At 45.9% G+C, this 25,896-nt stretch overlaps 1 protein-coding gene and 1 long non-coding RNA gene across 2 annotated transcripts in view; one reads left to right on the top strand and one right to left on the bottom strand.

Annotated features, from left to right (window-relative positions):
* LOC138528749 (uncharacterized) overlaps positions 1 to 3,070 on the bottom strand; it is a 52,519-nt gene extending 49,449 nt beyond the window's left edge. The window contains exon 1 of the long non-coding RNA XR_011284222.1: positions 2,963 to 3,070. This is a non-coding gene — a long non-coding RNA (uncharacterized lncRNA). The remainder of the gene's footprint in view (positions 1 to 2,962) is intronic.
* A 51-nt stretch (positions 3,071 to 3,121) lies between these two features.
* CUL5 (cullin 5) overlaps positions 3,122 to 25,896 on the top strand; it is a 1,916,374-nt gene continuing 1,893,599 nt past the window's right edge. Inside the window, exon 1 of the mRNA XM_069640617.1 lies at positions 3,122 to 3,386. Coding sequence (XP_069496718.1) covers positions 3,285 to 3,386 — 102 coding nt within the window. The 5' untranslated portion in view covers positions 3,122 to 3,284. The remainder of the gene's footprint in view (positions 3,387 to 25,896) is intronic.

The following is a 25,896-nucleotide window of genomic DNA, read 5'->3' as shown; positions in this document are numbered from 1 at the left end:
CAATATCCATCAGAGAGTCCTGACCCTCATCGAGGCATGTGTAGCCTGTCAATCATTGCAACAGCAGAAGTGACAACAGACCCCTATTCACCAGTCGGGAGCTGCAGAACTTTCTTGAAAACCTCAACATACGACACCACAGAATCACCCCTTGTTGGCCACCAACCAATGGGGATTCCGAGAGATTTATGGAGGTCACTGAAGCATGTGATAAATCAGCAAGGACTAACAGCAGCCGTCGCTGTTGGCAGTATACCGTTTCCTACGGTCATACCGGCAGAGTACTCACATTGCCACTCAAATAAGCCCCACAGCACGGATGTTCGGAGTACCAATCCAGGCAGAACTCCCTCTTCACCCTAACTGGGTGGCACCCGAGACATAGAACAAGTAGAGACGGCATGGAGGCAGCACAATGAAAAGGAGAGCTGCGCACCTCAGGCCCACCACCGCGAGCTTCAAGTCGGAGACACTGTATTAGTAAAGAACCGATCTCCACCCAAGAAAATGATGATGTCATATGAATTACACCCATGGCCTGTTGTGGAAGCTGACCAAAGTATGGTGACGTCCACCCGAGGAAGAGAAGTGGTTATCCTAAACATATCCCATTTCCACAAAGTTCTGTTTACAATGTGGAAAGAGCGTGCCGGTGAAGACTGCAAGAGCAATGAGGCACCAGCCTGCCTGTTGAGAGGAAGGGTTGGGAGGAGAGGAGATGGCCAAAGTGGACGAAGCCATGACAGCACCCGACACCCCCGGTCCAAGAACATCACCCTGGCTGGCTTTCTCTGTGTCTCTCCCTTTTCCCGTGCTCCCCTGACTCCTCTTTTCTCCTCTCTCTCTTTAATTCGTCCAGCTGTCAGTCTGCTGGCCTTTCTGTTAGCATCCTGCTCTGCGGTTACACTCTCTCTGACATCAGACCTGCTTTCTTGGCAGCCATGTGCCGTGCTCCCCACTCGTTCTTGGGAACTTACCTTACTAAGTTTTGTACGCGGCGGAGTCCGAGGGTATCTGAAACCGGAACCCATATTCCACTGGAATTGCAAGGCCGACCACATTGGCCGTTACAGCCTACCTCTGAAGATGAAGCACTGCATCAGAGAAGCATTCACCTCAAGAACCTGTTTTTTTTGTGCCTTTTGGCTTTTACTCCACTTCTGGGCCGTCCCGGAGGGAGTCAGCTGACCTTTCCAATTTCGGGGGTTGGGGGGAGGTCACAGTGGAGACCTCCCGGGGCAGGCTATATCTACACACAAAAAGGAGGTAGTTTAAGGAGAAAGAAGAAGTCCTCCATGGAAGACAGCAGTACAGGCGAGGAGGAGGGGAAATTGTGGAACTCTGAGGAAGAGGAACCACCAGTTGACACTGACCCCCTCATAACAGGGAGTGCACCCGGTGTGATGGGAGGAGAAAAAATAATAAAAAACGCATGCACGCCGGAACTGAAGGTGACGACGGAAAAAAAAAAAAATGGAGGAGGCACCCCGATAACTCGGGCAAGGTCCTCCTCGCCTCCCTCCCCCCTGGGTAAGGGGGAGGAACAAGGAGAAGCACGCCAAGCGCTGGAAAAAGCTTGCGAAGGGCGAACAAAGAAAGGGGGCGGGCTAAGCCCCATATAAGCGGCAGGCAGCCAGGGCATGGAGTATCCAGCCTCTCCGGCAAAGGACGTCACCCGCCGCAGCAGGAAGGAGGATTTCGTTTTCTGCCCACCCACCCTACAGGAAGGACAGCTACGGCAAGGCCTGGCTGTTGACGTCGCAGGACGGCAAGGCGGTGTGGCAGTGTTTTGGCAACCAATGACAAGACACAGATTCTGAATGAGCCATGGGAAAGCCGGAAGGGTCTTCGCTCTTCTCGGACCAGCGCCTCTTGAGAGCCTAACCGGCAGGGGCGTCTGGTGGTAACAACGAGAGGCTCAGCTTCCCCCCAACAAATGGCGCTCTCCCAGCCAAGGAACACCTGCAGGGGCAGGCAGTTCTCAGGCACGAAGGGTTGGGGGAGTTGTGCCTACTATGGACTGTGTTGGGAAAAGGGGGGAAGCAGGTTTTTGGACACGGAGCAGTCGCTGCACCTTCAGAGCTATTTTTCACAGATGTTGGCGGTGTTTTATTATATGTGTGAAAATAAAATCTGCGGCCTTATATACCATAATGGAAACATGTCTCATTCTGCATCTTACTGGTTGGGGAAAGTAAGGGACCAAGAGACAGGCACAACAATAATGTATATTGGCATAATAATGGACAAATGGCCGGGTTATGGCAGTGCGCGTTAGCCAGTTATCACCAGTGGTTGTGGATCGTATTCAGAGTGCATGGTAGGCGTTGGCTATATCAGCACCAGTGACATTTAGAAATCACAATTAAGAGTTTTATGCTCCCGGGCGAAGTCAACAAAGAAAACATTTAAAAACTGGTTCCATAATGGCTAGTGTCTTGTAAGTACTGTGACAACGGAGAGTAAGATTATGATTAAGGAAGATTAAGGGTAATTCCTGCCTGAATTGAGCTCGCTTCAATGTACACCCAATCCCAAACCTAAACTCCGGCCCTCTAACAAATCTTTACGCTTTCTCTAGGCCTAAGGAAGAGATCGAGTGTCCAGAGCTGCTCACCAAGTCAGACTCACACCAAAAATGGGAAGGAGGCGCAGCAAAGGTGGATGGGGGCGGGACTGTGGTGGAAAACAGGTCTGATTATTGGTCGGAGATTGTGGCTGCCATTTTGGAAGGGCACTGCTCCCTTCATCTGGACAGTTAACACACCATTCTAACACATGACACCTCAAAAGGACCAAAACGCGGCATTGTAACTATGCAGATTATTTTATCATTTCTCGTGCACAACATCACAGTTACGAAATATCAATTTCGAAACTGCCACAACATTATACTAGTTAAGCTAACAGAACAGTGCGGTACGAATCGCAATTGCCAATAGGTTTCAGTTTTCTACATCACCTGTTAAAAGTCAAACTCTGGGTCCTTTCAATGCTGCCATGATGCAATACTCCGCTTCAAACATTGGTAAATACACCCTTATTTCAGAACAAATGCCTGACTCCGTGATGGCTACAGTCGTGACGCGGCGCACTCACGTGGGCGATGGTGCCCAGAAGTCGCCGCGCGCTTGTCAGCACTGGAATCAAAACGCTTCAAGTGTGACTGGATAGTTTTTCCCATTGGCCATCCAAAACGTTTGGGGACAAGTCCCGTTTCCAAGACCACTCGCAGGCATGGTACTATTAATCACCCCGCGTGGGCCTTGGAGATTTTGGGGCAGATGAGCAGGTTCAAGGGGAGGCGGCAGCGCTCGCAGAACAAACTCTCGGGATCTCGCGAGACGAGAACGCCAGGGAACATGGCGACGTCTAATCTGTTAAAGGTAAGAAAAGCAACAACTGGAGTCGCTGCCCCGCCCCTGTTCTGGGAATAGGGAGAATTTGGGCAACCTGGTTGCCCGTCGCACCTTGGCACTAACTTCCAGCTAACAACATTTCCTGGCCACCCTCGCTGCCAACTGCGTCTCAAGTCCAACTGCGCTCTGTCTACTGCTGACAGCCGCTCACCAAACCAAATTCCTATCATACTAAATCGTTTGGGTAGTTTGTCTATAGCCCTTCACCTGGCAACACTTGGGTCTCAGACATGTGGTTCAAGATCTTAGGAACCCAGTTAGTTTTAGAGCTGTCACCCACCTTTAAACTAAGTACATTAGAATTCCATTGCTTTTCTGCATTTGCGTTTTTTTTGTTTAACTTTGTGAATGATAAATTGTTGTTTGCAGGTGGGGTGACCTCTTTGTTACTACTGGACGCAACCACTACTCCCATCTCCCCGCGTCCCACCACCAAGCACTGTCCTGCTGGGCTGTCTGACCCACTGCCTTCACCCGCACGCTCTTCGTGGCAGCTGCTTTTAGCCCTGCCTGCTCTGATTGACAGCTTGTCTGCAGCGCCCACCACGGTCAACTTCTGCCTGATGCCGCTCACCACTTTGACCGCCTATACTCTCACTCTCTTTTACACCATTTGCTCTCTATGCCCACTGTCCCCATGCTGCTCCTGCCTAACTAACCCCGTATATATACTATTGTTTTCTGTTTAATACCCCTGCAGAAAGCGAAACCGCCAACGGTGACCTCCACCCATACACCGATGTGCTCTGGATAACTGCAACAGCCCCCGATCCTAATCTGTAACTGATGCTACTGAAAACTCTGCCCTCCCCAACTGGTGCGCTCTACGAGGCGGCCCCTGCTTCACTGCTCCAAGCCCTTTGACTATAGTGCCCCCCTCTTTCTGCCCTTCCTTCTAGCCCCCAGTTTTGCCTGACCCCATATTTGTCTGCATGACCACTCTGTCTTCCCTTTCGCTTTGCTCCACTTGGCTGTGAACGGTCAATATAAAGAGCTGAGGAGCATTTTTTTTCTCCATGGAGGGGTGTACATATTTGCCATTAATGCGTGCAACCATGGGTTCCAGAACCAACCACAGTGATTCAGTGGGGATGGGCTAGAGGGAAGCGGGTTGGTTTACTGTCCTCTTGAGAGTTTTTTTATTGAGTGGGTTAGAATCATGCACTTTATAGCACACTGCGTGGAAATTGCAAAAAAGCCATGCAATTTACAATTGGTTCTGTAATGTAACGCATGAAAAAAATCCAGTAGCTGCCAATTCACTCAACAGTACATAGCATTTCAGGATGCATGTGCCCATAATAAATGCTGTCACTGTGACCATAAAGGACATTTTACAGTGATATGTCTGTTTTTTTACATTTACAAAATAAGTTTCTGTTTGAACTAATTCAGCTTTTTTAAATTAATGTGTACAGTACTTGGGAGGTGGGGGATGAGTGGTCTGCCGATTTGTTTCTTCCTGCTATTAAGTGTATACTCTGTGCTTTGGATAGAAATGAATGCCTACAGCACTTTAACAAATTATCGTTATTTAAAGATCTTGCTGAGTGGACGGAAGTGTCAGCGTGTATTCCACCCCCAACCTTACTTACTCAAGTCACCTTTACGATCCTTCTAGGATCAATTTCTCGGATCAACTTCTCAAATTTAGATTCAAATGTTATCCTACTCTGAAGGTTTTGGGTCTATGTAAAACGAAAGGAAATCCTTGTAACATTTAATATTAAAGTGCGAACCTCTACATCCAGAAGACTATTTTTACCTCTCGCAATTTGTGGTTTCTAGAGTTTTGAGTATTACTTCGATTTCATACTCTCTGGCCCCTTTGGCCCTTTTGTTGGACATTTTAGATGGTTTGGTGGAGCTCCCACTTTTAGCTAAGAATATTTTTAGCCTTAGTGAAGGATGATTTGGTAATTTGGGGATAGATTAATTTTCTTAATGCATGTTGTAATAGTTTGGAAACTACGTTTTGTAAAAATAATTTGTATATTTTTGCCTACGTGTGCAGGCTTTGATTAAGGAATTATATTGTGCAAGGGGGCCGATGCATTTTCTATTGAATTGTCTTAATGAATTCTGCACTGACTTGATTTTTTTTATATAAGTATGCATAATCACGTTTGTAGGATTTTTGATGTGAATGTATTGTGGGAGGTTTCTATTTGTTTATTTGTATCGCGCTCCAAACCCTAAGGTAACTGGGCGCTTGACAGAGTTACATACACGGTAAGGCAGTATACATTTACGAAATATATTGGCGTATAAATATAGTTACAGATGGGTGCGTGAACAGTCGGTTATCCAGCAGCTTAAATAAACAGAGGACAGGTAGACGCAGTTCAGCAGGTGGTGGAATTGCCATTTTGGAGTGAGGGTTTGTTACTCAACCATTCTTTTATTTTAGCTTTGAACGTGAGGAAGGAGGGTTCTTGTCTCGGGGAATGGGTAAGGAGTTGCTTCGTTTGGCGGCTTGGACTGGCAAACTGGCTCCTCTGGCAGTTTTAAGGCTGAATCTGGGTACCACAAGGCTGTGAGAGTGGGCTGATCTGGTTGCGCGTGTGGGTTGGTGTTTGCAGATTTTATCAGAAAGATATTTGGGGGCTGAGTTAGTGAGGCATTTGTGTGTGATAGCCAGGGTATGCAGTGTGATTCTGTCACGGATAGGCAGCTAGTTGACGTTGCCACTAGTAGAGGAGATATGGCAGGATCTGGTTAGAATGATTGCTGCTCTCAGAGAATTGTTCTGGAGGACCTGGGGTCTATTTAGGATGTATTCAGAGGAACCTTGGAATAGTGTTACAGTAATCAAGTTTAGATAATGCCAGTGCTCTGGCTAGCGTAAGGCAGGTGCTAGTGGATGGGTATGATTTGCAGCTGTAAGTCAGTTAGTAAGTGTAAGCTGTGGAGGTTGCCACACTAATGTAACCATATCACAATAAACAAATTAAATAAAGGACTTTTTCCGTCATCCCTGTGCCCACAATATTCCAGCGTTGCCACTTGAAATTACTCAACCTCTGTCCACAATAAATGGCTTCATTAAGCCACTGCGAGAAGTCATTTTAATGCTGCTGTAGCGATCTGACAGTATTGCCACACTCATGTTGGTTGTGCCTAGTATTGCAACTGTAAGACATTGATTCTGGCTGTGCAAATCTATGGTAGCAGCATTGTGTATCATGTCGCCTTGCCGCCATTGCAAAAAATATGCACCACTGAATTGTAACTGGTTACCTTTCTGTCATTGCCCCATATGCCAGGATTGCCATTTTCTGGAACATTGTGATGGTGCCATCCACGCACACCATTTTTTAGTTTTGGCTTTAGTGCCACCTAGAAGCCCACGTTATTGCATTAGTGGAGATATGGCATATGAGGAGGGATTCAAATCTTGTAGGTGGTGTTTGATTATTTTCCCACACGCTGACTTTCACCTTCCTGCAGTGAGAACACCTGTTTGCATTCTTCAAACTTAAGTGGGGAACCCTCCTTCAAAAATTTGTCCGAGCTCCTTAAGCCCACCCGTGGACCAGTGGGAAAATGCAAATTTCTGCATGCCAGGGTCGAATTCAGGACTGTAAACAATGGGCGATAACTGGGCTAAGCCGAGTGGCGAACCCCATTTCTTTGTCGCTGTGTTCCTGCATGTGATTGTATGGTTCATCGAGGATATAAGTTGCTTTCCTGAACGGTAGTTGCTCCAATGGGATTTGGGATGTGGCTTGCTCTATTTGCAACCATATCGGAGCATCGCCCGCCTTTCCCCATGAGAAGATGTGTGAAAGTTGAGAAGCCAGGTAGTATCTGTAAACATCCAAGACCCCCAGCAACCTCCGTCCCCTCAGGTTCTACTTCCTTAACAAAACCCTTTTTGCTATTCTGGTTTTTCGATTGTTGCCAGAGAAATGCAAGAATTTTCCCCTGATTGCATGCAGTTTATGTATTGGGATATGGGTTGGTAGGGCTGAGAAATGGTAGATACGTTTTGGGATGATTGACACTTTTATGGCCGTTACACGTCCCAACCATGAGATAGTTTTGTCCCATCTTTTCAGGTTTGATTCCACCTCTGAGAAAATCGTATAGTGCTTTAATAATGTTACTAGGGATTTTGACCTGCAAGTAACCAATCTGATGTCGATTCCACACTAATGGGTAAGTCCATCCAGTGTTTGTGATATCGCGAGAACTTGGAATAATTAATTTCAAACCCCGAAACCCAAACAGTATGATTAAAGTTTCCCATCTTCATCAACGTGACCAAGACATTGTCGGGGTATAAAGACATTTTATGTTCCTGTTGTTGATATGGGATGCCACTGATATCGTAATTTTTGTGAATAAGGGCCGAAAGGGCTCAATAGAGAGGGCGGGGACAAGGGTCAACACTGCCTCATGCTTCTTTAAATCCTCACCAGAGGGGTTGAATTTCCATCTAAATTCGGATAGTGGGTGCAGAATAATTGGCTAATTAACAATTGCTGCAATCTCCATCCCAGTCCCAATCGTTGGAGTAATGTTTTCAAATATGACCCGTTTAGGTGTTCAAAGGCTCTATGGGCATCCAAAGCAAAAATTCTTGCCCTCAAACCTGAGTTTTCCACTAGGTTCATGGCTTTCCTAATAATATCTTGTGTGCAGTGTCAAGTAATGAAACCTGTTTGATCCTGGTGGATAAGCAACGGTAACACTGTCACTAGATGGGTTGCTAGGAGTTTTTAATATATTTTTACTACGTCATTAAGGGCGATTTGGGGTCTTTATTGGGTTTTAGAATCAATATGTGAAAGTGTCTAACATTGTAGGTGTTGTTGTCCCAGCTTCAGGAAACGTGTTAAAAAGTTGTTAGGTATGGGGTGAGAACGTGTTGGGATCCACCTACAACTCCCATTCCTGCCCAAATGAGTTAGGCGTAGAATAAACTATTGGTGCACGTGAAAATGAACGTGCACGGCTGCAGGGGGGTGAAAACCGCAAGCGGGAAGAATAAATGCATTCGTCTTAATGGTAGTTACAGAAGCATCATTAGGCACAGGCATAGGGCACTGGTGACATTGTATAGCAGTAATGTAATATGATGAATAATAATGACGGTGAGCAAAGGGCCTGAGTGCGGGAAATACTGAAGCATCGCCATAATATAGCATTTTATATTCTCACTTGATGGTGTAACAGCATGGCAATGGGAAGCTCAAATCTTTTTTCCTTTCACATGCTCCAATAGCAAAGATGAGAATAATGTTGTGCCGAACAGATAGTGGTACAATTGTTCTAGCTGTAGGCATGTGAAAATAGAATGGAATGTTGACGGCAAAGCAGGTTTGGCTGCGGCCGTCCCAAAGGACAGACTTGTGGGAATGATGACCATCCCATTTGACCTTCCAGGTGGCTGGAAAATAGAGTACATAAATCCTTCAGAATTGGATCGAGTAATGCAATGCTCAAGAGAGCCTGTGGGTGGGCTGTTGATAAGGGGGGTGCGAGGAGCAGAACATACCGTGATTTGTGACACGAGGAGCAAGAAGTTATGCCAACAAATGTCCTATACCGGGGAGGCATGTTTGGGTGTCTGGTATCAACAGGCACCATTATTTCAAAGTGCCAATTTGACCTGTCCACTGAGCTTGTTGGGGTGGGTAACTCGCCATCCAGTAGCTGGGAACCAATGTGTTAAGGGGTGAGAGTAGATTAGGATGTGGCCAATCATGGACTGGTAGTATGTAAATAGGTAGTAGCCAATGAGGGTGGGGCGATTATCTTGATTGCGTCACAAGTGACTAGTATCCCTTTAAAAACCTTGTACCTGCTTTGAACTAACAGGCACTCTGTGTCACTTTGGTTATACGGGACCCTGTCATCTTTTTCTTAAATCTAGTCTTCCTTCCATAGAGGTGCACCAAGCCTTTTTCCTTAGGAGTGGTTTTTTATTGTCTGGAGGTCTTTCCTTCCAAAAGTCACCGTAGGTTTGATAAAATAGTGAACCCGGTCTGGTCCAGGCGTTGTTTTGATGGCCAACGCAACTTCCGCCTCTTGTATCGGTTGTTCAAGTTGTAGGACCTTTGCTGACGGGAGGGATGGGAACACTGCTGAGCGCAGGTAGTATCTTAAAGCCTCCATGTCTGGAGGGTTGGCAGCAGTGAACGCGGCATAGTATTTGTGGACCCAGGCCAGTTTATCCTCTTCAGTTAAAAGTAAGATTTCCTTATCTTCTAAGGCTAGAATATAGCTTTATAGACCTGCAGCGAGGGCCGTACAGGGCGTTATGAGCCTTGAAGACCGGGTTAATGGCCCGAGCGAAGCGAGGTTTGAGGGACCCGTACGGCCCTAGCTGCAGGTCTATAAAGCTATTCAAACACACTCAGTGGTCCAGTGTTCTAATTAAGCACATTTGAGTTGTTTTTATTTTTTTTTTTAACACTACAAAAATCTTAAACATTTGAGCATTGCACATTCACATAGAGTAGCACAACACTTCCAACGTGCATCTGCACACAAATACACTTTGCATGCACATAATCAACTTACATTTTCAACTTTTTCTTCTCCATTACTCATTCCCCTACAGCGATGCCCTGGAGACGTCAGGTCAAGGTTGCATGTTCCTTTATTGTGGTGAAATATGCTAGAGGGCACGTTATACGTTACTAAAGCATTCAGCTTTTCCTTCTCGCCAACTTCATCCTTCTCGCCAACTTCAACGGTTTCCCTGATAACGGACAACACGGCCACGTTGCAGCCTTCAATGGACGGTGGCAGCTGCAGCGGCGAGACCACAGGTCGGCACCCGCAATTAAAATTGCGGGCTGTAATCAATCTGCGGGCTATACCAGTTCGTTTAGCCTGCAGATTGACCAGTCACAAAAACACCCTCTAGGGCAGGGGTGGGCAAACTTTTTGACTCGCGGGCCACAATGGGTTTTAAAATTTGACAGATGGGCCGGGCCAGGTGCATTTGGAGGGAGTGTTTGGGCCGGATATACTAAAGCATTAAATGTAGTGTGTGCAAACCTCATAGCACAGTAAGAACACTACAACCCAATTTATTAACTGTCTTTCAAATGTGAAAAATAGCCCTTATCAGTTAATAAATTTGTCTCAAGGAATATGCAAGATATGGCATTTACATACTATTTCGCAGATACTGTGAGGAGGAAATGTAAATAGATTAAAATAACATACGCACTGTGATTTATCAAGATTGTGTCTGTTTTTAATAAGTTTCAATCGAAGGTGCAAAGTTAAAGAAATCAACATTTATTGAAAAATGGAATCACTTTCAACATTCAAAACATATTATTACACAACGAAATACTCAAGCTCAATAATATCTACTTGTGTTAAACTCCGCAAAATCATGGATGGATTGTCCTGCCCGCGCGCTCTACAAACTCGCCACGGACGCCCTCGCCTTCACGCGCAAACAGTACACGTGTATCGTTGCCAAGCACACAGACATAGGCTGTATTAAATATCCTACCTGCAGCTTTAAATTTAAATTAAGAGCGATGTGCGGCGTGTTAATTAAGCTACTGTACCGCTGCTGTGCGTAAATGCGCATTGCTCTTAATTAAAAGACGCACTTCCAAACTTTCCATATGCATTTTTTCATAACACAGCAGAAAAACTCACCATTTCAGTGGGAACAGTGTTGTTGGTCTCCCTTTTTTGCCAGTGCATCAAAGTCTGGAGTTAATTTTGTTGTGGCAATTCTCAGGACAGATCTGAGGTGTTGGTCAGTTAACTTGGATCTGTGATGGGCTTTGTTGATTTTCATGACGCTAAACGTCTGCTCACACACGTAGGTCGAGCCAAACAACACCAGCATCTTCTGCGCCGTCCTCCGGAGGTTTGGAAACGCGGTCTCGTTAAGTGAAGCGTAAAAGTCATTCAGTTTAAGAGACTTGAACTTCTCCTTTGAGACGGAGTCAGACTGAAGATCGATCAGTTCCAATTGCAGCTCCTGCGGTGCTGATTCGGGGTCTTGTGACAGGGGACAGGACACCAGTTGAAGTGACTTGTCAATTTTTTCAAAATCACAGAACAGACGGCAAAATTCTCTGTGCAGATCGTCCAGTGATTTGCAGTATTTCTTCGCATTCCGGGCGGCCTCTTTCTGCACGGCTAGTGTGGGGAAATGTGCGAAAGATTTGTTTGACATTTGCCTGGAGAATAAAACCAGCTTGGATTTGAAGGCTCTCACATTTGTGTACATGTCGTGCGCAAACTGATCTTTCCCCTGTAGCTTCACGTTCAGCTCATTCATGTGTGAAAATATGTCCACAGCAAACGCAAAGTCACAAAGCCAGTTTGTGTCGCTCAGCTCGGGGAATTCTTCGGATTTCACCATTAAATTAAAAAATGAGCGAATCTCGTCTTTGAGCTCCCAGACTCGTTGAAACACTTTCCCCAAACTTAACCAGCGGACGCGAGAGTGGTAAAGTAGGTCCTGGTGATCCGCATTAGTTTCTTCCAGGAACGTAATGAACTGACGATGATTAAGTCCCCTTGCTCGTATGAAGTTAACAAGTTTTACAACTGGATCCACGACGTGATTAAGCTGCAATACAGACTTACACAGAGACTCCTGATGAATGATGCAGTGAAGTAAAATAACATCCTGGTCAGGGTTTTCTTCTTTCACTTTATCCTGGATTCTTTTCAGCAGCCCGATGTTTTTTCCAGTTAAATTTGGCGATCCATCCGTGGTGACATTGGCAAGTTTACTCCAAGGTAGCTTCATTCTCTCGATGACAGCAGACACCTGTTAATATAAGTCCTCTCCTCGCGTTTTCCCTTTCAGTGATTCCATGCTCAAAAGCTCCTCCGTTATCTCAAAACTGTCGTTAATCCCTCGGATAAAAATTAGGAGCTGAGCAGTGTCTTTTATGTCGTTACTTTCATCCAGTGCTAGTGAATATAACTTAAAGGACTCCGCCTTTTTGTTTAACTCGCTGACTATATCTTCGTCAATCAGTTCCACGCGGCGAGTCACTGTCCTGCGTGCTAAACTGATTTTTTCAAACTTGGCTTTGCTCTCCGGACACAAGAGACCTGCTGTCTCTACCATGCACTCTTTCAAAAACTCGCCTTCGGAGAAAGGCTTGCTAGCCTTTGCTAATTTGAATGCCAGCAAATAACTTGCCTTGGTACTTGACTCTTGAATTGCAGTTTGTCGGTGAAAAAAGTTCTGTTGACTCTGTAAATTAGCTGCCAACCTCTGAGCAGTAGCCGCCCGTTCTTGTGTTGACTGCTTGCTAGCATAGTTTGCATGCTTCGTGGCAAAGTGACGGCTGATATTGTACTCTTTGAAAACCGCAACAGCTTCTTGGCATATCAGACATACAGCGTTTGATCGGACTTCAGTGAAGAAGTATTTTGTTGTCCACTCCTTATTAAACACTCGGCATTCGCTGTCCACTTTCCTTCTCTTTGGTCCGCTCATTTTTACAGAAGGGCTTAATGGTGACATGAAACGAAGTGAAAATTAAAGTGAAATAAAGAGAAATACGCGCCACTCCAACAACGGTCAATGTGTTTTGAGTGCGCCATCTATTGGGGAAACGTGGGCATTGCAGGGAAAGGGGAAAAAAAAGGAGGTTTTTACTATAATTTGGACAAGTTCGGCGGGCCGGATTAAAAAGCCCAACGGGCCGTATGTGGCCCGCGGGCCGTAGTTTGCCCATGTCTGCTCTAGGGTATTCTAATATGATTGTGGGCCCTTAGATAGGCTAATTTACAAACTATACTTGTATTAGCCTTGTTGCCTCTGGTGTAACAGTATTATTTAACTTTTTAGTATGGCCTGTGAGGTTCTTTCCCGCAAGGTTTGCCTCCAACTTGGCTTTAGCTGTTGTCAATTGATGCCTTGCTCGGAGGGATCCTGAGAGTTTGCGTGCATACTCCCTTATAAAGACTTCCTCTTCTAACCTCTCCCTGAATCAAGTTCTGTTTTATGTATAAATTGAGGTTAGAGTTAACAGTTCGCCCCCTAACCACCGCCTTCATGTCATCCCAAACGACATTCAGCACAATATCCTTGAGATGTGGTGGTTGCAGTTTTAATCTCCTGGTGAATCGCTGTGTATTTTAGGGTTATAGACTCTCCAAGGTTTTCGACTTTTCAGGCCTAAGACTGACAGTGATGGTGAACAGGGGTGTGGTCTAAGAGCCATTACGTGTATGGTGCTGTCTGGAATTGGGGGGGGGACCAAGTTGGAGGTCAGGAGAGTCTCAATTCGAGAGAGCCCTCTGTGTACATGGGAGAAGGGAGTATAATCCCTCAGGGTGTGATTGCGTAATCAGCATATGTCTACCGGGTTAATCTCTCTGAGGCTCTTCGCGAAAGCCAGCGAGTTTCTGAAGTCACCTCGTGTGGCAGGCAGGGTTTGATCAATTGTAGGATTAGGTGCCAGGTTAAACCCTGCTCCCCCTTGTAATGACTGAACCATCTGCAAAGGTCTGGAGCAGACTGTGAGACGTGCATGGTATCACGAGATGACACATACAACAGATGCATACTTCAAAACAAAACTTTATTAATCAGGATGGTGTAACGCATCACTAACCCAATGCTTTGATGGGATTTTTCCTGCCTAAATAAATCTAAGGAAAGTCTGTGTCTATGCCAAATCAAGTCTGTCTGTGTCAAAATCTATGCTTGCCCTCACAACTACAACAAGATCTAGTGGGTAAATGTTCTCAACTAAGTTCAGAGGTTTGATCACATTCTGAAGTTACAATCTGTAGATTCAGTTTTTTTTAAAAATATTTTATTCAAACCAAACAACAATACAACAAAACATAAATAAACACCGCAATCCCCGTCCCTTCCCCCTATGAGCCTGTATGTTCTTCGCATTCAGCATCCGCTTCGTATGGCAGGATATCGCCGTCCTCAGATTCAGCAGGAGCCGACACTGCTCCAAACAGTTCAGCTATCAATAATTTCCATGCCATGAGGGAGCCCATTTCTTCACCCCCCCACGTTACTAGCCTCTTGCCACACCACTGTTTCAGCCTCCGCCCATTTTTGTAGGTCCTTCCACCAGACCTCCACCCGTGGCTTATGACACTCCTTCCATCTCATGGCGATCCTACGTTTCGCAAGTACATATGCCAAATCTCTGTTTCCCAACATGTTTGAGTTTTTCGCGCTCTGGGATACCCCCCCAGCAAGCAGGCCCAGGCCGAATCTACTTTGAGCGTGACCCCCTTTCCTGCTAGTTTCTGCGCCACTTCACCCCAGTAGCATGCAATTACTGGGCACGCCCAGAACATGTGTATCATGTCGGCATTCTCCTCGTCACACTTAGGGCACGCCTGGCGCCCGATATTCCGGAACTTGGATATTCTCAGAGGGGTCATGTATGCCCTATGCGTTATATATAGCTGTACCTGTTTGAACTTGGCATTTCTCGAAACCTTCTTGTGATATCCCAAAGCACGTTCCCACAGCCCATCTTCCATCGGGGCTCCCATCTCTGTTTCCCATTGCACAAGGTCACTCCCGACCTTAGTCATCAACATCTCATACAATCTAGAGACCTCATGCCCGCCCTCCGATGTGTCCTATATTATCTCAACCGTAGCATCCGGTTCATCCGCCAGAATAGTTTCAGGCCACCTACTCCGAATCTCCTGCACTACCCTATAAGTGACATATTGGCCTCTATGCAATCCCGCCACCTCCTCCAGTTCCTCAAACTCCATAATAGTCCCGTCTTGCCAAATATCTCCCATAGTGACTAGTCCCACTGACTCCCAGTATGTCCTGATGATTACCCTCAGCTGCCTGTCTCCCCTTGCCAGTGCGACCGGTGGTATCTGTGGAACACACGGCAAAGGGTCCCCCATCATCCGACAGGCTCGGCGCCACACGTTTCGCCCCAAAGCCAGCATTCTAGGGCGCTCCCTCATGTCTGCGCTGGCCACCCAGATCATCTCCCGCAAGTAAAAAGGGGTGCAGTCCCTCCCGAGCAACCTGTGTTCAGGGGTCTCTTCATCGGAGAGCCACTTAGCCACATATTGCAGTTGCGCTGCCACATAGTAGGCTTCAAAATTCGGCAGTTTAATGCCGCCTTTTTCGTAAAAGTTCTGCAGCTTCCATAATGCAACTCTGTTCCGGGTACCGTGCCACAAAAATTCCCTGCACATACTGTGCAGCTTTACAAAAAACTTCTTGGGTATCATGTATGGGATATTGTTGAAGTAATGCAAAAGCCTAGGTAATACCACCATTTTAAGCATAGCACCTCGGCCCATCATCGCTAATGGCAATCTCTCCCAGAACCTCATGCATTTCCCGATCTTCCCAATGGCTAATTCAGTATTGTGCCTATGTTCTTCCTCTGTCGTGTGATACACGTCGATTCCTAGGTAGCGGAAAGAGCTTGTCGCCCACGGAATCTGCAACACCGGCAACCTCTCCACAGGAGTCCCCACATAGCTACCCAGCGGAAATAGAACAGATTTCTGGGGGTTCACCGCTATACCAGACAGCCTGGCATATCTCCCCATCACCTCCAAGACATACCGCAGATTTTCTTCCGGGTATCTCAGATATAGTAGCATGTCATCGGCATACAGGGATATAAGGTGACACTCCCCTCCCACCTCGATACCGATCGGGTCATATTGCTGCCGGAGGTAAATTGCTAAGGGTTCCAGGGCCAATATGTACAGCATCGGCGACCAGGGGCACCCCTGCCTAGTGCCTCTGCCCAGCTGCCATCTTTCCGACACCACTGCACCCGTGCGGACCCTGGCCAGCGGTGCACTGTATAACATCTCAGCCCACCTAATATAGCCTGGCCCCACTCCATACCCTCCTAGGGCCGCCAGCAACCACGGCCACTTGACAGAGTCGAACGCTTTAACCGCGTCCAATGCCACTATCGCCATTTCGCCGTCATCACTGCACCCCCATTCGACCACCCGGTGGAGGCGTCTATGGTTGTGAGTGATGTTCCTGCTCGGGACATAGCCCGTTTGATCAGGGTGGATTAACTTGCCGATTACTCTCCGCATTCTGTTGGCCAGGACAGCTGTCAGTATCTTGCTGTCCTGGTTCAGCATCGACAAGGGCCTGTAGGAGCCGCAACTGTGTCTCGGTTTATTGGGCTTAGGGAGCGCTATTATGATCGCCTCCCTGAGTGACTCTGGCAACCGTCCCACCTCGAACGCTTCATTAAGCATTTCTAGCATGGGTGGGAGCACCTCCTCTCCATACACTTTATAAAATTCACTAGGGAACCCGTCTGCACCTGGAGCCTTGCTGGTGGGTAACTGCCTTACAATCTCTTTCAACTCTTCCAGAGTGATCGGAGCATCCAGCTCCTCCCTCTCCTCGTCACTGACCTTAGGCAGGCCTATATCTTCCAGTACCTCGTCTATCTCCTCCTGGCTGCTCCCCTCGTCATCTTCATATAATGCCTTATAGTATTCCACAAATGCCCTATTTACATCTTCTTGGGTGTCCACCTCCTCGCCCTCTTCATTGATTACCAATCGAATCGGGGATCTCGGGGTTTTGCTCTTGTACAACCACGCTAGGAATCGGCCCGTTTTTGTCTCCTCCCGCATGCTGTCTCTCTATATACTTTTTAATCATTTAAGTTACAGAGCCTTTCCCAGTATTCTGCGCACTTCTGTTGTAATTTGGAGACTACCTCCGTATCGATCCCGTCACCTTCCAACTCTTTCCAGCTCAGTCTCATCTCTATGCAGATCAGCTAGAACTCCACCCATCGGTCCCTTTGACTTCGCACTGTAGATTCACAGTTTGCATCAAAAAGAGGGTATTGGGTTTCCCTTCCCCAAGTTCAAATGTAACCAAGTTCTTACAACACTCTTATCTTGGCACTCCCTTCCAGAAGATTAACACTCTCCACTTCTTTGGTTCTCAGGATTACCTTCCCCAATAATTATACTGAGCAGTTGACTTGTTTTCTCTGTTAACAAGTTTACAAAAGAATACACGGTCCACTTGACCCTTTCTTTGGTTAGCTTCACCAAGGACGCACACCTATTTGCTGCTTTTCCAATATTTGGTGGTTTCTGGTCTAGGCGCAGTTGTAAGAACACACAGTCCACTCATCACAGGTCAACCAACATAAGTTTCCCCAAAGGCCGGTGTTCAGTAATATTCAAGACTACTCTTCACTGTCCTTATGTTGTGCACAATTAAGGTGCTTTTCTGGTAGTAGGTTACTTGATTGTCCCAGAGTGTTTATGCAGTCTTTAGCATTTCATAGTCTGATCAAGTAACAGTTTTCTTTACATTCAATTCTTCATAATTGCAGCATTCACTGCGTTTCACGCAAACAACAACTTTCTTGCCGCCCAATATTCAGTTAATGTAATGTTGCATTGTATTTGTCAGGATAAAGCCTTTCATTTGAATGTAGTTTTAAGCTGTGCTGACTTGAATAGCACCTTTTTCACTTAGTTCGGTATTCAATAAGTGTTCTTTTACATTTTCTTTTGTGGACCGTGAGTTTCCATGGTCCTTTTGGAGTGCTCTGGTATTCTTAGTGTCTCCCGATACTTAACCAGGTCTCTGAAGCTCAGTTTGGCAGCTTCTGCCCAAGCGGGAAAACCAACTTGCCAGTTCACTGGGTGCTTCACTCCACACACACACCAGCCTTCGTGCTTGGCTCCGCCTCTGCTCCCTGGCTGCGCCTGTTGTACGCCTTCCCTCACAAGGGTTCCCATTCCTGCACAGTCAACTTGGCAAGACTCCATGGATCTCGGTGACCGAATTAGCGTTTCGGCTTCTCGCTTCTCCACACAGCAACTCCTTGGTTCTTCCTTCTGCGACTGCATCTCCCATGTGTTTCTTATTTCCACCTTTTTTATACTGTTCTCTACTACTAACAGGCTGCAGGTGACGAGGTATACTCAATTGCTTGACCCTGCTTATGTCCATTAGTGAGACATGCCTGATCTTTATCACTACATGTCTCCAGACTACTCTTTTTCGTCCTAGTACCAGAATGGTGTTTATAATAGGAGCTCTGCACTACTCCTAGGTGTTTCTTCTTCTTACTACTTAAAGGAAAACCACGGGGGAAGATGGGATGAGATTGGCAATAGCCCATTCAGGCTAAGGTGGGGTGATGGTAGGTCAATATCTGGTACAATCTCCAGTCCCCAGGTACCCTCCTCTCAGGTGATACCCCTTTGCTTGTCCACCCTGAGGATCTGGCAGTCTTACCTTCCTCTTGGTTATCTGAGGCCGTTTTCTAGGAGTGCTAAATGAATGCACTCCGATTTTTCACACGACCCAGTAAGTCAGCTAGAAAGAGGTCTTGTCATTCATTTGGGGCATATAAGAAGATAAAGGTGAAGGTGTTTCCCCCTGAAAACTCCTGTTAGGATTAACATCCCTCCACCCACAAAGGGGGTGGACTGTTGTCAAATACGATTTGAGACGCCCCTTATCTTGTCTCCACTAGAGGCAAAGAACCTTGCTGAAAAGCATGTGTGCGAATCTTACTTTGGGCATTTTCCTGTTGAAAGACAACCGAAGCGGAAAAATCTACCAGTTTCACAAGTATGGATTTGCGTTTTACAGGGGAGTTCAGTCCCTGAACATTCGAGGTCAGTGTGCTATCTGAATTGGTGTCATAAATCAACGCTTTGGAGCAATTGCACCCCCCCCCTATACTACTTTGTCTTCATAAGGTGCCGTCCTCCCTCTGTCACAAATTGTATCCCTAAGAACATGCAACTCCCCACCTTCCCCCAAGCAAGAAAAACCTACAAGTATCTGCAATGCAAAAGGTGTAAAAGGCTCGTTATTTGACCAACCAGTAATTTTGGGGTACCTTGCGACGGGGATAAACCGATCGATAAACATGTAGTGAAAACCTTAATTGCCTCCACTCAGGTAGGCTTAACATGGCAAAGGACTAAAAGAAGTATTCGAGGTGGTGTGTCCAAGGTTTTCAGTAGAAGCCCAAGATGTTAGATCAGGTCTGAGAGGTTATCAAGAGGGGTCTTCTAGCGCGTTTCAACCTCTCTTCCTCTTTCGTCCCTTCCCCACTCTGGACCAGGGACCCACTCTGGCTCTCATAGGCAGACCAGTGGCTGACTTCCGTGCTTGAGGGCGAGCCGCAGTGTCTGGGGAGAGGACCTGTTCCGCCTCCTTATGGTGGTAATCGTCCAGGGCCAGCTCAGATTGAAGTGGAGAGCCATCAGGAATCCTCATCTGTAACAAAATGTTTCTTTTCATGAAGCCATTCTGTGAATGGTCTGAGTGCCTTGTGTATCAGTAAGGTGACCCCTGCTAGATCTTGGTATAGGACTATGGAAGATCCACGAAAAAGTATCTCATCCAGGTGTCTGGCCCGCATCAATATCTCTTCTTTCAGCTTATAGAAATAGACTCTCGTCAGGACATCAGGGTGAGATGGACCAGGCAGGCGGACACTATGCATTCTGCCCAGTTCTATTTGCTCCTCCGGTGCAGCTTCCAAAATTTGGCACTTGAGGTTGGTGACATAGCTCTCCAGTCTTGGTCCAGTGCATCTGTAGGTACTCCTCTAATGCGCACATTGTTACAGCGTGAACGATTCCCTGAATCTTCAAGTTTAGCATCAGGAGTCTTACTTGCTCTCTAACTTTCTATGTGCTGGGTCCATTCACTAACCTCATAGGAATGCTTGCATAGGGTAGTGTGAGGATTCAGGAATGAAACCTGGACACAGGAGATCCATGTTTATGGCCATAAACGTTTATTAAACAGAAATGGGTTTGGAAAATGCCTTTGTCCCTGCTGTAAGAGGATCTCCCCTACCTAAAACAAAATGAATGGGCCTGTCCTTTGTCAGGTTATCCAAATTAAATTGTCCTGTGTGCAAAGTACAATTCAGACCCTCACATTATAACAATCCACTACAAGGGGAAATATCTTTGACCTTAGAAGGTGCACAAATGTTCCAAAAGCAAATTGTTTAACTCCAACACAAAAGTTCCATCTGAAGCAGGCTCACTAATCCAGAGGGTGGTTCGTTTCTCCTGGATTCTTATTCACTCAAGTTTCTTTAAGTTCCAAAGCAAACATAGACTACAAAGTAGCTTGGCTGACAGTTTGGTTATTGACAAACTACCGGGTGTACTCTCCTGCCAGGTTTCTCCTTGTTCTGGTTCATCAGTCTTTATGGTTGACTTTAATATTCTTGTTCAGCTTATTCCTCATGCAGTATATTCTTATGAATTGTTCAACTGGGTTTCACCTGGTATACTCTCCTGCCTGGGTCCTTTCAAATGTACAAACCCCAGTTATCTTCTATGCAACACTTGTGACTTGCTTTGTCTGGTATACTCTCCTGCCAGGGCTTTCCATCTGCACCTTGCGCATACTTGTGAACTCAAGTCTTTCTATCCTGTTCCTTTTAAAAATTGTGGTTACTGTGTTTCTCTTCCTTTGACATCTTTCAGCTTTATTTGCTTTCGGCCCCATTGCCGAAATGCCGTGGTGTTCCCTTCTTCTTCAGGCTAACTCACCAGTCTGTGATTAGTGGGTACGGATTTCTCTGCGGTGAAGCCACAGCGGCTCATTGGCGTCTTGCTTCCCTCTTTCTGGTTCGGTGTGTGGCTCCCGTCTTGTCTTTCATTTGCAGTCTTCACCCTTCCCTGGGCTTCAATGGTGCGGCAGCATCTCTCCGATTCCGCTACCCGAAACAAGGTGATGGTTTCCCTCCTCTTGTGGTATCTCACCACACTCTGCCTTCTCTGGTTCCTTCTGTGAGACTGGGAGCTCCACTGCTCCTGCACTCACCCAGTAGTCCCTCGGTCAACACGGAGAGCGGATTTGTCCTCGCCAGCCAGCTTATCTCTCTCTCTCCTTCAGCGGTTCAGAGTTTAAATGTCCTTCCAGCTGACGGGTGCTCATAACAACTAGAACGCTGCTTGCATTCTTGTTTGGTCTTGATCCTCGTTACTCTAGTCAGTTTACTCATATCAGTACTCACTGGGAGAGGGGAAGTCAGTTTGTGGCAACTTGGAGGCAGAATTTGAGAAAGGATTCTCAGCAGTTTTCACTGGCAAATTTGATGACTTGTATGGTGAGCTTGGAAAAAATATCTTTAGTTGCTTTAAAGGATAAATTAGATTCCATACTATTTGGAGCAGATGGATACTGAGCTACGGGGGAGGTAATCTTCATTACTCCCTGTCTCTTTCTTGTCCTATTGGGCCACCTGTTCTCCTAGTAGGATTTTGGGGATTAGCCATACTAGTTTTACCCCAAGGGGAGGAATGAGAATAACAGCATTCTACCAAAACATGGGTGACTATGGAAGTGTCCATTAGAGGAAAAAGAGGGCATGCACTTTCCTCCACTGATGTCAAAGGGTCTCCTTGAGAACCCCCCCCCCCCAACCCCTGGTGGTCCTCCCTCATATAGCCGCCCCCAGGGTCAAAAGCAGGTAGCGGCTGGCGTTGCCTGCCTACATAGGGGTAGGTGACCCCTGGGAAAGAAGTGATGACATCCTTGGATTAATCACAGTAGTCTTCACCTCCTTGATGCGTTGTTCAGATTCATCAAGCCGCTTATTTGCCAGTCATTTCAGCCATGCTTCCCTGGATCTCCAACTTTATCTCCGAGAGCCACAGAAAAATGTCCACCTTGAGCAACTGGTCAATAAGAGGTCGCTCATGTTAATGGAAGTATTTGGTAGGTAACTTCCTTCTAAACAGACCGTGTTATATTAGATGGGTCTATTCGGTCTAGGCATAGTTGTTGGACCACACCACCCATTACAGGTCACGCAGCTGACACACCTTGCTTGGATCTGTTTCATGTGTATCTTGCCACAGTTTTAACTTCCCAATGAGGCTTGACTCTGTATCCTTTCAATTGCCCCTGAAGCTTTATTATCACTGGATGGTGGGCAGTCATAATGTCGACAGTCAAAATTTCGAAAAATAAATGTCGAAAAAAATGTCGACAAACAATAATGTCGACATTTTTTCGATATTTTTTCGAAACTTTGTATTTATTGTATGAATAAATAAATATATATATAACTAAGATGTGTTGAGTATGAGGTGTGGGGGGGGTGGCAGGGGGTCTTGGGTGAGAGGGGGTTGGGGGGGACCCCACCCCAATAGTAAATGATACTCTTTTTGGTTATTTATTTATTGAAAAAATAAATATATAATTAGAATGTGTTGAGTATGAGGGGTGAGAGGGTGGTTGGGGGGGGGTGTGGGGTGAGGGGTGTTGGGGGGGACCCCCCCAATAGTAAATGATACTCTTTTTGGTTAGTTATTCATTGAAAAAATAAATATATAATTAGAATGTGTTGAGGGTGGTGGTGGGGGAGTGGCAGGGGGGTGTTGGGTGAGGTGTTGATAGTTCTAAGTGACATTTTTTTGTCCATTTTTTTTTCTAAAAAATGACTTTTTACATTATAAGTATAGGATGTCGACATTATTGTTTTTGAAATTTTTTTTCGGCATTTTTTTTCGACATTATGACTATAAACCTCACTGGATCTGTCAACATTCACTTGTTTAGTAGCTTCCATTTGCAACACAAACGTATGCTTTCTCGGTACACTCTCCTGCTAGGAAACAGTTTGGTATAGTTCCTTTTGCACAAGCTTCCCAGTTCACTTTCCTGCTAGGACACTTATTCTCTGTTTCAGATTACTTGATTACGGCATCTGGCTGCCCTTTTCCAGGTTTTTCTTGCATACAGACTTGGCTATTATTAAATGTCTCTTGCACAACTATTTTTGGCTCTTGGCAATGCTTGCTTATTTGATTCTAGGCAATGTTTGCTTATACGGCTTCTCATCATGTTCTGTGTTTCTTTATATTCAATTCAGATATTCAAAATCAAATGTCTCTGAAACTAAACTGGTCATCCACTGTGTCTGCCCCTGTTTCACCCAGGCGGACTCACCAGCCTTCTCACGGTCTGGTTTCCGCTGTTTGTGGCTTTCTGGAGACCCGTCTCTGCTCGCAGCTGGTTCCTTCTGGCATCCGGCTACCCCGCTGCTTACAACGGAGCTCCGGTCACTAGCGGTCCTGCACCTGTGAGCATACGGGAGCCTTTCCAATGCTCCTGGCATCTTCGCTCTGTTCCGCATTGCTTCCTCAGCTCTGCCCCAACTGCAAACAAGCCCTTCTCGCTCGCTGCACCGGATCACGCTCCTGATAACTCCCAGCGTCTCTGGAAGGTGCTGTCTTGCCGTCACAACTCCTGCCTTGGAACTCTCCTTAGCTCTTCCCGTGTCTCTCTCAACTGACTCTTAAAGTTCCCGGCTCCATGATAATGAGTCTGCACTAGGCTGCTCATGTTTCTACTTCCAGTTTATCTTCTGTGTTAATGGTGGCCTCCTCGTCTCAGTACGAGGTGGTGTTAATGTGCTTAAGAGTCCACAAAGAGAGGATGTATAGTCCTGGTGTCTCTCTTCCTTGTCCCAGTACCTAACTGGATTTTATTGGAAGAGGGTTTTCTGGGAAAATAGGGAATGGATTGGTAATACCCTACAAAGGCCTGGGGGATATTTGATTCCTTACTAAAGGGAAATGGGAGGGATACCGCATCTCACCCAAGGGTGTCTCCTCCACCCAGGTGATCCTTCCTCTCATAGCCACCCATAGGGTCAGAATCCGAAAGCTAGAGCCTTTCCTTGGCTACCTGGGAGGAGGATATGTTTGGGAAAGAAGTGAGGACGCCCTCCGATTCTTCACAGTACAGTGTCAAAAACGAAGAAGACGCTAGCGAGCAGGTCGGAGTTCTGCGGAAAGCAGAAGAGCAACCGGTGCGAGTATTGCATGCTTATTTAAAGGTATCTTGAAACAAATCATGTGATTAGGTGTTACACTGCCACTGCTGTTTCTAATAGGGCTGCTACCTTGGAATGTGGAAGTAAAAAGAAGTCATGAATGGGCACGTAGCTCTTATAAGATGACAATAATGGAAAAGTAAGATGATGGGTAAATAACCGATTCTTATTAGTTAGATGTTAATGCCACTATTAAAGGCCAATTGTGCATCATATATGTCGTCACAGTAAATATATAAAAAAAATGCTCATACAGTATTGGGGAAATTAAAATTAAATCTCATCGACATGAGTGTGTATAGAAAAATATGTCCACCTTGAGCAACTGGTCAATAAGAAGTTGAGCATGTTAACTGAAGTATTCGCTAGGTAACTTCATTCTAAAGAGATCTCATGTTATATTGGTGTGGCGCAAATCTTATACAGCCCGTGGTGAAGCACATGCGCTGGGTGCTCTTGCCAAACTTGGCGCCAACTTATTGATATTCTGAGAGAGATGCAGGAATAAAAAGTAACAAGAGCAAGTTTTGACTTCGAATGTAAAGCACCCAAAACCTGTAGTGGTTCCAGGAATGGTCCGCATAATTTCAAAGATAAAGACCAAACAAAGTTAAATGAAACAATTGAGATCAAAATATACGTTCGTGCCAAGGGGTGCTAAAGAGTGCTTCAATCTAATATGTCTCGCGTTGCTGCAGACGTTACCACCCCTCTTGGAAACTGCAACTTGTTCAAGAATGACACATCTGAATTGTGCTACTGTGCGATTCTTTCCTTGAAAGTGGGTAGCCACAGGAGACTTTGAATTCCCGATTCTGATCTGTGACTATGTTCTGTCCATCTTTGTCTGGCTTAAACCCAACATAATAAAGCCCACAAGGGCGTTGTAGTGCGTAAATCGCATTGGTTGAATCACACCTAGCATAACTGAAACCTTCATTTTCTTCCCACTATAAGGGTGCCTAATGAAAGGACCCCCTAATCGGATTATTACAGTGCTGGCAATTGTGGCACGGAAAAGTTCCAACTCTAGAATAGCCTTTGGTTCCACACAGTATTCAGCATGTACCATCTTTCTCTAATAGGTTTCTTGTGGTAAACGGACCACAAGCGGCTACTTCAAATTGCAGAACACTCCAATCCTTCCTGATGATACATCTAATAGAGTTACTTTGTCTGTGTGTGTACATGGACTAGGTGGAGGATCTTTTTTCGGCTTGGACTGTAGCAGTTATTCTCACCGAAGTTGTCACCTTCGATTTAGCCTCACAAATCGATTCTTCATAGCCTCTAGTTCTAAAACGATCTAACGTAGCGTCCCACTGTTGATTGATATACAAGCGGACAAGTGGTTCAGAAAAAACGCGTTTCAAACGTAACAATTGGCCATAAGGTAACCCCATGAATGTAATTTTGGGATGAAAGCTTAGAGCATATAAAAGGCTGTAACGTAGGTTTAAAAAAAGTGTTTCTTTTTTTATTGGCATTTTATTGATAACAAACACACCCCCCCCAAAACCATCCCTGCCCCCCCCCCCCCTCCACCGGACCTACTTTTTAAAACAAAGTCCTCACCTCCCCATGGCGGCTGCTCGTCTCTTACATTATGTCCAGTATTCGTTTGGGTTATGGGTGAAAGGATCGACTATAAAGGATCGAAATGCAAT

Source organism: Ambystoma mexicanum, chromosome 7q (assembly GCF_040938575.1).
Source record: "Ambystoma mexicanum isolate Mex_15411 chromosome 7q, UKY_AmexF1_1, whole genome shotgun sequence".
In the NCBI taxonomy this organism is placed as follows: domain Eukaryota; kingdom Metazoa; phylum Chordata; class Amphibia; order Caudata; family Ambystomatidae; genus Ambystoma; species Ambystoma mexicanum.
This window is presented reverse-complemented; position numbering and strand designations above follow the sequence as displayed.